We start from the raw sequence: 12,149 nt of genomic DNA, 5'->3' as shown, positions 1-12,149 counted from the left end.
AGAAAAAAAAATCCGTTAACTCCATTCTCATTCTTGACCAAGCCACTTTAATTTGTAACTTTAATGTACAATATGAAGTCGATAATCCTTGAAATCCTCACCTGGATCCTGCAGGAAAACAAAAGTAGAAAGCTTTGAGTACTTTTATATTCACTAATTCAAATCCGTAATTATTCAAGTATTTCTTGAGCACTGATCATGTGATAGCCTTCCAGAGGAGAGAAGCAAAATCACCATTCCTCTCAAGGGTTTACAGTCCAGTCATTAAAACAAATTTGTGGCTGGGCCCGTGGTGGCTCCGGCCTGTAATCCCAGCACTTTGGGAAGCCAAGGCAGACGGACCACGAGGTCATGAGTTTGAGACCATCCTGGCCAACACAGTGAAACCCTGTCTCTACTAAAAATACAAAAAATTAGCCAGGCATGGTGGCAGGCACCTGTAATCCCAGCTACCCACGAGGTTGAGGCAGGAGAATCGCTTGAACCCAGGAGGCGGTGGTTGCAGTGAGCCGAGATTGGGCCACTGCACTCCAGCCCGGACTACAGTGCAAGACTCCAACTCAAAAAAAAAAAAAAAAAAGATTTGTTTTCCAGGTGCAGTGTCTCACATCTGTAATCTCAACACTTTGGGAGGCCAAGGCAGGTGGATCGCTTGAGTCCAGGGATCAGCCTGGGCAACATGGTGAAACCTCATCTCTACAAAATATAAAAAATTAGCCAGGCGAGGTCGTCCCAGCTGCTGGGAAGGCTGAGGTGGGAGAATCACTTGAGCCCAGGAGGCTGAGGTTACAGTGAGCCACTCCTGCCTGGGCTACTGAATGAGACCCTGTCTCAAAATAGAATAAAATAATTAAATTAAAATAAATTAAAAGCATGTTAAATAAGGACATTTTAACCCCTATGGATTTGAGGGGAAAGGGAACCTTCTTACTACCTCCCTTTTTAAAGAAGCAAAACTCACTTTCTGACCTGGAAAATGAAAAAACCATAACCGTTTACTATTTAAAGAGTTAATTTTCATATAGTTCTATATAGTAATATTCCCACATGCTGGATATATTTAAATGCTGACAGCAGGACACTATTTATTGCAGCTACATACTGTAAGCTCCATCTGTCCTGTTAACCACTCTATGCCTGTGCTTGGCACAGAATTGGTCTTAATACATCTTTGATCAGTGGATTGATAAACCCTAAAACTATAACCTAACTTAGGAAAAAATCAATTTTTAAATATACAGTGGGTCAGGTTCGATAGCACATGCCTCTAATCCCAGAACTTTGACAGGCCAAGGCAGAAGAATCATTTGAGCCCAGCTGTTTGAGACCAGCCTGGGCAACATAGTGACACCCTGTCTCTACAAAATAAAAAATGTAAAAAAAAAAAAAATACAATGAAAAGAAGACACCAAAGCAAATGTGAAAACTTAAAGACAGAATCAGATACATGGCTAGGCACAGTGGCTTACACCTGTAATCCCAGCATTTTGGGAGGCTGAGGCAGGCAGATCACTTGAGGTCAGGAGTTCAAGACCAGCCTGGCCAACATGGCGAAACCCCGTCTCTACTAAAAATACAAATATTAGCCAGGCATGGTAGCATGTGCCTGTAATTGCAGCTATTCAGGAGTCTGAGGCAGAAGAACCACTTGAACCTGGAAGGCAGAGGTTGCCACTGTACCCAGGCCTGGGCGACAGAGTGAGACTCCATCTCGACATGGTTAACTCAGCTTCATGCTATTAGAATATGCAGTTTCTTCAACTCCATCATAGGCACAACGTAAAAATTAATGTCTATGAAAAAAGGGAAATAAGACTTAAAGGAATCTGGGGTACCCACTTGTAATGAGTGAGTCTGAGTCTACACCTTCAGTCTTCATCATCAGGAGGGATACCCAATTCTTCATCTGTCCACTGGGAAGGATCAGGATACGGAAAGTGACCCTGGGGACAACCATTTAAAAGAAAGAAAAGTCAAGAATTTACATTCCATGCAACTAATTAATTTTTTAAATAAACCTTGGAAAGAAGAAAACACAATATGGCTAACTGCCATCTACAGAGCGCCTCCCACAGAAACACATCCTGGCAAAGTCTGGCAAAATATGTTTCAAACTCTCCTAACATTACCGCTGTGGAATCGAGAAGCCTCAGGTGGACTTCCTCATCTTCAGTCCTGACCTAAGGGCTTCTCTGGCTGCATCAGCATCGTCTCAGGCCTAACAGCTGTATACACTATGCACACTCTGGACAGCTGACCTACAGTGAGGTAGAGGCATCTCAAATAGCAAAGGTGCTGCCAGTTTCCAGACACTAAGCGGCTCCTTGCTGAAGGACAGTGGCACAGAGAAGTTCTAAGAGAAATGGGATATGAGGCAACCTGATGCTTCAAAAACTTGCATACTGCTTAAGATTTTCTTCCTATCCTGGAAACAGACCCAAATTTACTAAAATTCAAAGTATTCTAGACCAACAAGCGAAGATTTTGATGTCTTAAAGGTGTAATTTTCTAGAGGACAGTCTGCAAATGTGATAAAACCTCAGCTGACGCAAGGATATGTTAGAAAATCACTAATACTAACTTTCCTTCTAAAGACAAATTAACTCATACCCATCCCACCCAAACCTGGCTGCCCTGGGTCTCTGGACAGACTAGAAAACAATTGTCATTTAAAGGAATTTAAGTGTGAAACTTAATCCACCAACGAACAGCTAGTTCAGAAGGTAAAAGAATTAGTTTCTAGAAAATAAAGAAAGAAAGAAAAAAAAAGATTTCATTTCTGGCTAGACATGGTAATTCACGCCTATAAATCCCAGCATTTTGGGAGGCTGAGGTAGGCAGATCGCTTGAGGTCAGGAGTTCAAGACCAACATGGCCAACATGATGAAACCCCATCTCTACTAATAATAAAATTAGCCGGGTGTGATTGTGCACACCTGTAGTCCCAGCTACTGAAGGGGCTGAGGCACCAGAGTCACTTGAACCCAAGAGGCAGAAGTTACAGCAAGCCGAGATGGCACCACTGCACTCCAGCCTGGAGACAGAGTGAAACTGTGTCTCAAAAATAAATAAATAAATAAATAAATAAAAATTAGTTTCTAGCCTCCCTTTCTAAGATGGCAATCTAACAGGAACCATAAGAAACGGACCACCTAAATATACATCCTCGTGTAAAAAAAGGTCAGAAGATAACATGTTTCATTAAATAACAGGATTCTCGTACAGACATCTAGATAACGTGGTGGTGGCAAAGGGATATGTCCAGATAGAACAATGGTCTACAACAGAAAAATAAACAAGCTAAGCTATTAATACATCCTCCTCCCCCTACCACACTTACCAGCACGGCTTCTGAGTCATGCCAAAAGCGCCACAGAATCCAGAACCACATGGTTGCACTTAAGGTCTCGCCCCAGATCACCTGTTTTCTGGTCACCTGGGGGAACTGTCTGTATCGGGGCTCAATGTGCACATCACCACCAGCACTGCAACACAGAATGAAATGGCAGGCAGCATGCTACAAAGTGTTACGTCATCCAAAACTTTGAGTTACATCCTAGAACCAAAGCTAACACTTCTCATCTTCTCCACTGAAATACAGACACAACAGAGGTTCGCAATCCCTTGAAATACTCATTTTTCACTAAGCTTGCTTCATGTGTAGCAGCAAATACTGACCCGAACTGACAAGAGGCTAATTTTGGTTTACAATTAGTGAATATTCCTAATTTTGCACTAGAAATTCGAATGTGTTGATTATAGGGTGCCACTCCCAAAGGTTTCAAAGGACTGTGAACTTGTTAGTAGATCACTAACTTATTCAGAAGAATACTTTAATTTTGTTCTGTTCAGCTGTCTATTTCAGAGGCAAATTATGTCCTCTGCCTACTACAATCTTTATTAAATGCAACCATATGGAAAAGAGGACTCTCCTATTAAATATGCTAATAGCTCTGAAGAAAGAACTTTTAACAGTAAGTTTGAATATGTTTTTCTTCCATTTAGACACTTGACAAGTTGTGGCACACAGTCTGTAAGAGCTATAGTCAATGTATTCAGTTGGGAATATAATTATCATACATTGCATCTAACTTAAATTATTTGCACCTACTGGGGCAATGCCTAAAAGCTATTCAGCAGCTATACATATACTAATACACAGAAGTGGATAAAAAAAATTTTAAGAAAATTCCTATATATGTTTACGAATTTCATCTAGGTAACAATCGGCTTATAAACCATATTCTCTGTTGTGCAGCACAGAAATTAGTACCTGCAGGAAAAGTGCATTAAAATTTCTTATCTTCATAATGTGCAGATTCATGAACAGTAATATGGCAATGATTCTTGATACATGCTAACTAGGATTGCTTGTTTTGTTTGAGAGTCTCACTCTGTCACCCAGGATGGAGTGCAATGGTGCAATCTTGGCTCACTGCAACCTCCGCCTCCCAGGTTCATGTGATCCTCCTGCCTCAGCCTCCCAAGTAGCTGGGACTACAGGCATGCGCCACCATGCCCAGCTAATTTTTGCATTTTTTTTTAGTAGAGACGGGGCTTCACCATGTTGGCAAGACTGGTCCCAAACTCCCGACCTCAGGTGATCCACCCACCTCGGCCTCCCAAAGTGCTGGGATTACAGGCGTAAGCCACCATGCCCGGCCAGTAACAGCCTTCTTCTTTGACAGCTTTTTGATACAATCTAAGTGTCCAGCAGTAAAGCTCATTAAAACAATTATAGTTCAAACCCATCTTAGCAGCTCCCCACGCTTCCTTCGTTGCCAAAGTGACATGTTTTAATTATGACCTGAAGTAGGGACTGCAAGGTGGCTATAATCACAGCAAAGGAACAGATGACGATTGCCATGATTAAGGACTGCAAAGACCTAATTCACAACGTTATGTTCCAAACCAGGTTGTGAACTGCACTGTGGCAGACCAGATGCCCTGAACAAGTCTCCAAATTAAACAACTCTGATGCCAGATGAGATTTTTAAGATTTTTTACAAACATCACTGACCAGGCACAAAAGGAAAGAATCCACCAAGGGCAAAATCCAAGTGAAAACACGGCCTGGAAACTAAGCAATCACTAATGCTGCATTCATTCACCAGAAGTCCCTGAACCTCCACTGGGATAGCCACATGAGGTGTGGGGACAAGAGACGAAGCCTGGGGCCCACCCAAGGTGGGAGGTCTAATTAAGAGATCTCTGAGTACAGCTGCAGCCCCAGGGTAAAAGGGAGAAGAAATAAACCTGCCATGGAGAAGGGAACAAGTATTTGTTATCTGACGCCAGTCCTCAGGTGGGTTTGCACCCAAATCCACACTACCTGTGTTGGACCTGTGTGGACCAAAAACCCCAAGGCGAGAACTTAAAGTGAGCTTGAATTGGCAGTGCCCTCAAGAGACTAAGAGAAGGAAGATCTCAAAGAAGTTCCAGGGAAAACGAGCTCAAGATCAAAAAGTATAAGCAAACAAGACACTATGAGCAAGTCCTATAAGAAAGAAAGAGAATGGGGACTAAACATCCAAGGAAATAATGGCCGTTCCAACTTAGAATGCTTGAGAGTCAAGTTTAAAAACAAAAATGCACCATAACTCTGCTAAAATTACATTTTTATTTTTATTTTTTTTTGAGACAGAATCTCACTCTGTAGCCCAGGGTGGAGTGCAGGGCAAGATCTCGGCTCACTGTAATCTCGGCCTCCTGGGCTCAAGCAATTCTTGTGCCTCAGCCTCCCCAGTGGCTGGGATTACAGGCGCATACCACCACGCCCAGCTAATTTTTGTATTTTCGGTAGAAACGGGGTTTCACCATGTTAGCCAGGCTGGTCTCGAGCTCCTGACCTCAGGTGACCCGCCTGCCTCAGCCTCCAAAAGTGCTGGGATGACAGGTGTGAGCCACTGCACCTGGCCAAAGTTACATTTTTAAAACATAAATCGCCGGGTTCGGTGGCTCACGCCTGTCATCCCAGCACTTTGGGAAGCCAAGGTGGGCGGATCATGAGGTCAAGAGATCGAGACCATCCTGGCCATGGTGAAACCCCGTCTCTACTAAAAATACAAAAATTAGCCGGGTGTGGTGGCACACACCTGTGGTCCTAGCTACTCGGGAGGCTGAGGCAGAAGAATCGCTTGAACCCAGGAGGTGGAGGTTGCAGTGAGCCAAGATCACACCACTACCCACAAGCATAGAAAACAGAGCGAGACTTCATCTCAAGAAAAAAAAAGAAAAGAAAAGAAAACATAAATCAGACCACATTACTTTCCTGCTTTAAAACTCCAATGGCTCCCTATGATTCTTAGAATAAAATCCAGAGTCCTCCAAAGCCCTCTCTAATCCAGCCTTGTCCCTGTGACCTGGACTCTCCCACTCTTCCCTTGGCTCCACTCCAGCCTGGCCTCCTGCCAACCCTGCCCTTTCATGTCCACCAGTCTCTTCCCTTGAGGTCTCTACACGTCTGACTTCTCATCCTCAGGTCCCGGTTCAAATTACACTCCCAGGCATTCCCCCACCATCCCCAAATACAGTATCCTTTCTATTCCCACTCAAGCACTCTCCATATTAATCCCCGGCTATATTCTCTATATTGGCTGCTTCCGGCTGTCTTCTCCTCCCACCCTGCGGCGTTCTCTCTGGGCGATCGCCTCCACTCCCTGCAGCCAGAGTGATTTTTCAGCATTAAAAAGTGGTCACGTGATGTCTCTAATTAAAGCCTGCAGAACTGACTCTACCCTGAATTTCGCAGCCAGGCACCGGGACCCTGGACCCTCCCTCGGCCTCACCGCTGCCGCCCCCCCTCCTTGCTCCAGTCGCGTCCACACCCGGCCTCAAGCTGCTTTCTCCGCCTGGATCGCCCGCACCGGCGCCGACCCACTCAGACGGCTCTGAATTCACGCGTGCGTCTCCCGAGAGCAGGCGGTCCCTACGACCATGACGGCCCCGCACACGGTGTTCCACCTGCCCAACAAAGTCTCTTCCTCACTCCCTCCGCCCCGCGGAGTCCCTCTCCCCCAGCCACAGCGTCGGGGGACGGGCGGACTACAGGTCCCAGCATGCCTCGGGGCGCGGCCTCTCCAGGCGCCCCAGTAAAGGTGAAGGCGTCCCGGAGACCCGCGCCGTCTGCTACAGGCCGGCGAGGCCCCCATCCCCAGCCTGACACTCACTGACGGACGCCACCGTCTCCAGCAGCCCGTGCGCGGCCACTTCTGAAAAGGCGGCCACCAACGGCTGCTAAAGACGCCAGCCGAGTTAGAGCCGACATGCTCGCCTGCGTCCGCCCAGTCGTCCCCGGCTACGCCGCCCCTGCATACGTCACTTCCCCCGCGTCCCGCCCCGCGCCTCCCGTGACGTCGCGGAGTTGCCCATCTCCCGGATTGTGGGAGCCGACAGCCGCGCCCGACCTGAATTAGCCGTGGGTCCCTTCGCTGCAGGAAACCTCTCTCCCGAGAGCAAAGCCCACGCATAGCTTATGGTTGCTGAGCTGCCCCGTGGCCTCTGAAACATCTGTTTCAGATCCTGAAGGACTCTCCCCCTGTTCTCCAGCCCCTCCTAAAACTGAGGTGTATAATGTATTTTATTTTAGTTTTTTTTTTTTTTTTTGAGACAAGGTCTTTCTCGGTCGCCCAGGCTGGAGTGCAATGGCACGATTTCGGCTCATTGCAACCTCTGCCTCCCAGCCTCAAGCAATTCTCCTACCTCAGCTTCTCGAGTAGCTGGAACTACAGGCGTGCGCCACTGCGCCCGGCTAATTTTTGTATTTTTAGTAGAGTCGAGGATTTCACCATGTTGGCCAGGCTAGTCTCGAACTCATGAGCTTAGCTGATCTGCCCATCTCGGCCTCCCAAAGTGCTGGGATTACAGGCGTGAGCCACCATGCCCGGCATAAATGGTGTATAAATTAGGGGAGAGCATCCGCTATTTTCTGCCTGAAAGTTGACTTTCCAGTCGACATGCAATAGTGTGGCTCTAACACTGAAGCATATTTGTTTTCCAGATATTCGCTAAGAACTCCAAGGACAAATATCCCTTCCGGCGTTCTGCAGGCTGCCTCGTGGCCGTCTTTTGGTTATCAGATGAACACCCTATTTGAACGGACGTATTTCAGATGAGGGAAGGGATGCCAAGCCCTAGCACTGAGCGCTCAGCTTCTAAATGCAAATCAGATTCCCATTCAAATTTTAAGAAACTGTGAGGACAGACTCTAGATGACCTAACATACAGCATCTAAGCCCAAATCAAAAATGTACTCTAGAGCTGGAAGTAGAAAACAGAGGTGAGAAAAAAAAATTGTTCACAAAATTTTATGTTGCCTTAATTCCCTACTCTGAAAGCCTCACTTGATTTCCCCCGCCCTATAGGTTTGTTTTGTTTCATTTTGTTTTGTTGAGACAGAGTCTCACTCACTATCTTACCCAGGCTGGAGTACAGTGGTGTGATCTGGGCTCACTATGATCTCCATCTCCCGTGTTCAAGCGATTCTCCTGCCTCAGCCTCCTGAGTAGCTGGGATTACAGGCATGCGCCACCACGCCCGGTTAATTTTTGTATTTTTATTAGAGACAGGGTTTCACCTTGTTGGCCAGGCAGGTCTCAAACTCCTGACCTCAAGTGATCTGCCTGCCTCTGCCTCCCAAAGTGCTGGGATGACAGGCGTGAGCCCCTGTGCTGGCCCATGTGTCCCTTTTCTATTGCTACTCCTAGGAACTGAGGTCCTGGGCCCAACACCCCCCAAGCTCACCTGGCATCAGACCCACCCCAGTGAAGTGAAGCCCAGAGAGCCTGCAGCCTTAGGAGAGACCCTGAGCCGGAGGACCCAGTCTAGCTGCACCCAGATTTCTGACCCACAGAAATTGAGAGACAATAAATGCTACTGTTTTAGGCCACTCTATTTTGGGATGATTCGTACCCAGCAATAGACAATACAGGCCACAAATGGCTTGATTCAATCCACTGGCTTTAAGGAAAGGCCCAGCTGTGTTGGCATAGGTTCAGGAGTGTGCCATCTTTTTGTCCCTCTCCTGCCTCCACACTGTACCTGAATGTGCACTGGCACAAGCGGCTGTGTGACCAGCTGGAGTGCCTCCTCCCAGCCATCTGGAGCATCCCAACCCTCTCTACCTGCTCTGAATGCCTCGTCAAGACCTGGGAAGGAAAAAATAACATCACCTCTCTGGAAAAAACTGCACCAAAGGAATCTCTGTGCACCTAAACCGTACTGCTCCCTAAGAGACAGGAATGAGCAACTTTATCCTGGAGAAGGGAAGAATGGAAGAAACTAGTCCTGTGGTCAGGGCAGGACTTTCAGAGAGCACAAGGACCTGACTCCATTCTCTGCCTAGTGATCTCTAAGACGAGCGACATAATCTATCAGGGTGCAGAGATAAAATGTGATTTTACCTAAAAAAAAAAAGAGAGAGAGAGAAATTAAGCTTTACAAATATTCCCCTCCAGGCTGACACCAGGGCCCTCCTGGTCTGCTGCCCAGCCACATCAGCTCAGCTCTGAAAGAAAGCCCGGGGTTGGCCCTGGCAGAGAGAGGCGGGCGGTGGTCACTGCAAGTGTGTCGCCAGGTGCTGCCATGGAGAAGAGGACGTACTGGTTATATTAACTATGTTCATATTCAAAATTAATGCTTGCACATGGACAGGCAGAGACACTGTAGCAGAGAAGCCGCAGTTCGAGACTAGCATGTGAGCCCAGGACAACGTTAAGGAAGTGGCCAAGCCATTCTGCCCATGTCCCCACTGTGTCAGCCACATTCATCAGTTTTGTTTTACCTCATAGTAAGTTAGCAAGGAGTTGTCAAAAACTATTAAAAATTACCAAGAAGATAATTTGAAGTATAATGAAATTTGCCCTAAGTGTATATTATGCTGGCAGGGAGCACTTGCATGACATTTATACATAAATTGTGTGTGTGTTGGGGGGTGGTGGTGCGTGTACCATGGGTCAAAAACCTGAATATCAAAGTCTGGGAACTACCAGCAGGACCCACCTGACCGGGGAGTATAGCAGGTCAAGAAAAGAGAAAAACAGGAAAACAAAATAAATTTATTCATCCTCCTCTGCAGAACATTTTCCCTGAACGAAAGTGTCCCTGGCACCTAGCCCAGCTTCCACAATGGAATGGATAGGCCCCTTCCCTTTTACTCCCTAATTGGCCCAAAGCTTTTGAACACACCCTCAAACCAAGCAGAGGAGAAGCCACGGTGTGCCTTCCACCACTGGAGGGCCACATTTGGAATTGGTGTCCCACTTTTAAAACATCCCAGCTGCCACAGGAGAGGCTCTTGGGAGCGGCCTCCAGCTCTTGACAAGGGCCCACAGAGGCCCACTGCCCCATCACAGGGGACACGCTGGGCCTGTGAGGAGGAAGGGCCTTGCTGCCTCCAGGATGTCCAGTTTGGGGTCCAGTGAGCGGCCAAGCCCCTCCAGCACCATGATGGCAAACACAATGGAGGCAAAGTTGCTCTCAAGCTTTACCTGGAACAGAAAATAGAACAGTTCATCTCGGAACCTGCCGATACAGGGATGTGTCCTGGATAAGCACCATGCTGTCCACTCTCAGCCTCCCTCAGACCTGCCCACGGGATGTTTACCATCTACCTGACATTCTCTTCTCTACCATATCATCTCCCCAACCATCGCTGCTTGCCCAACCTCCCATCTACTAGATACACTAAGGAAAAATCTAGGGGTGCAGCACATACTTTTCTAGGTTTGTGTCCGTGTGTGTATGAACGAAGACCAAATAAATCTTTCACACACATCCCAGAAACCATACATTTAAATACAGGTCATTCTTCAAAATCTACAGTAACCTTTATGTATATATTTATATTTTAGAGACAAGGTCTAACTGTCACCTAGGCTGGAGTGCAATGGCAAGATCATAGCTCACTGCAGCCTTGAACTCCTGGACTTAAGGGATCCTTCTGCCTCAGCCTCCTGAGACTTGGACCCTTTTTTTGTAGACAGAGGGTCTTGCAATGCTGATGAGGCTGATCTCGAACTCCTGGGCCCAAGCAACCCTTCCACCTTTGCCCTCCTCAAGTGCTGGGATTACAGGCAGGAGCCATGTCAGCTGGCCTACAATAGCCTTTTTAAGAGACAACACACAACTGACTGCTCAAAAAGGGCACAGCTACCCTTTCAGAGCCAGATTAGTAGTAATAGCAATTGACATGGATTATTCAACTATTCTTCAAAAGTATCATCATTATCCCCATTCTATAGAGAAAGAAGCTATGGCTCAGAGAGGTTCAATGACTTGCCCAAGGCCACTGGGTAAGGAGGAATAGAGGCATATTTAAACCTAGAACAGGAATCTGCTCTTTAAGTGGACAGAAGGTCAAGAAATGGAAGGTTGACTGATGGGAAAATATTCTTTGTTAGAAATTAAAGAGTGTTTGTCTCCACTAAGCGCTGGAAGGTCTTCGGGGGTCAGGCTGATCTGGGAGAAAGCAGCATGCTCCCATGAGCAGCTGTGGAGTTCCAGCCTGGCTCCTGGGCCACACAGGCTCTGGTCCAGGTGGGAACCCAGGACTCCAGCACCTCTGGGAATGCTTTCATTCTGAAGCTGGGTAGTGAGTTCTTGGTGTGGATTATTAGATTCTTTTACCTCTATGTTACTGTCACATACTTTATTGAAAAGAATTAAGTGCTACCTGAATAGAGATTTCTTCTAAGGAAGATATACAAATGGCCAGCTAGCATATGAGAAGATGTTCAACATCATGAACCGGTAGAGAAAAGCAATGAAACCACAATGAGACAGCGCCTCACACCCATTAGGATGGCCACTACCAACAAAACAGAAAAGGACAAGTGTTGGTGAGGATGAGAGAAACGACCCCTTGTATACTGTTGGTGGGCATGGAAAATAGTACAGCTCTTATGGGAAGTTCCTCAAAAACTAAAAACATACCATATGATCCAGAAAACCCACTTCAGGCATATGTTCAAAAGCTGGAGGCCAGGCGGCCAGGCGCAGTGGCTCATGACTGTAATCCCAGCACTTTGGGAGGCTGAGACAGGTGGATCACCTGAGGTCAGGAGTTCGAGACCAGCTTGACCAACATGGAGAAACCCCCATCTCTACTAAAAATACAAAATAAGCTGGATGTGGTGGTGTGTGCCTGTAAT

At 46.7% G+C, this 12,149-nt stretch overlaps 2 protein-coding genes across 3 annotated transcripts in view; both read right to left on the bottom strand.

Annotated features, from left to right (window-relative positions):
• Positions 1 to 24: 24 nt before the first annotated feature.
• NDUFB2 (NADH:ubiquinone oxidoreductase subunit B2) lies at positions 25 to 7,332 on the bottom strand. Of its 2 annotated transcripts, none has more exons than XM_017499753.2 (4): positions 7,170 to 7,332; positions 3,341 to 3,485; positions 1,840 to 1,943; positions 25 to 108 (listed from the first exon to the last, which is right to left on the bottom strand). In XM_017499753.2, exons 1-3 carry the CDS (start codon positions 7,265 to 7,267, stop codon positions 1,869 to 1,871), a joined length of 318 nt encoding a protein of 105 aa, XP_017355242.1. In that variant the 5' UTR covers positions 7,268 to 7,332; the 3' UTR covers positions 25 to 108; positions 1,840 to 1,868. The 2 variants fall into 2 exon arrangements, with proteins under 2 accessions (XP_017355242.1, XP_017355239.1); XM_017499750.2 differs by lacking the exon at positions 7,170 to 7,332 and adding an exon at positions 6,901 to 7,037.
• Positions 7,333 to 10,035: 2,703 nt separating this feature from the next.
• ADCK2 (aarF domain containing kinase 2) overlaps positions 10,036 to 12,149 on the bottom strand; it is a 15,389-nt gene continuing 13,275 nt past the window's right edge. Inside the window, exon 7 of the mRNA XM_017499786.2 lies at positions 10,036 to 10,487. Within this exon, the coding sequence (XP_017355275.1) occupies positions 10,347 to 10,487 (141 nt within the window). The 3' untranslated portion in view covers positions 10,036 to 10,346. The remainder of the gene's footprint in view (positions 10,488 to 12,149) is intronic.

This window comes from Cebus imitator, unplaced genomic scaffold, assembly GCF_001604975.1.
Source record: "Cebus imitator isolate Cc_AM_T3 unplaced genomic scaffold, Cebus_imitator-1.0 Scaffold260, whole genome shotgun sequence".
Lineage (NCBI taxonomy): Eukaryota > Metazoa > Chordata > Mammalia > Primates > Cebidae > Cebus > Cebus imitator.
Note: the sequence above shows the minus strand (reverse complement) of the source record. Positions and strands in the feature narration are given on the sequence as shown.

What these genes read in the sequence shown, in the direction of transcription:
- NDUFB2 (XM_017499753.2), bottom strand. Translation starts at nt 7,267, where the DNA reads ATGTCGGCTCTAACTCGGCTGGCGTCTTTAGCAGCCGTTGGTGGCCGC. An exon ending in GGAGACGGTGGCGTCCGTCA is followed by an intron (nt 3,486 to 7,169) that starts GTGAGTGTCAGG and finishes TCTGTGTTGCAG; the next exon opens with TGCTGGTGGTGATGTGCACA. An exon ending in ATGACTCAGAAGCCGTGCTG is followed by an intron (nt 1,944 to 3,340) that starts GTAAGTGTGGTA and finishes GGTTGTCCCCAG; the next exon opens with GGTCACTTTCCGTATCCTGA.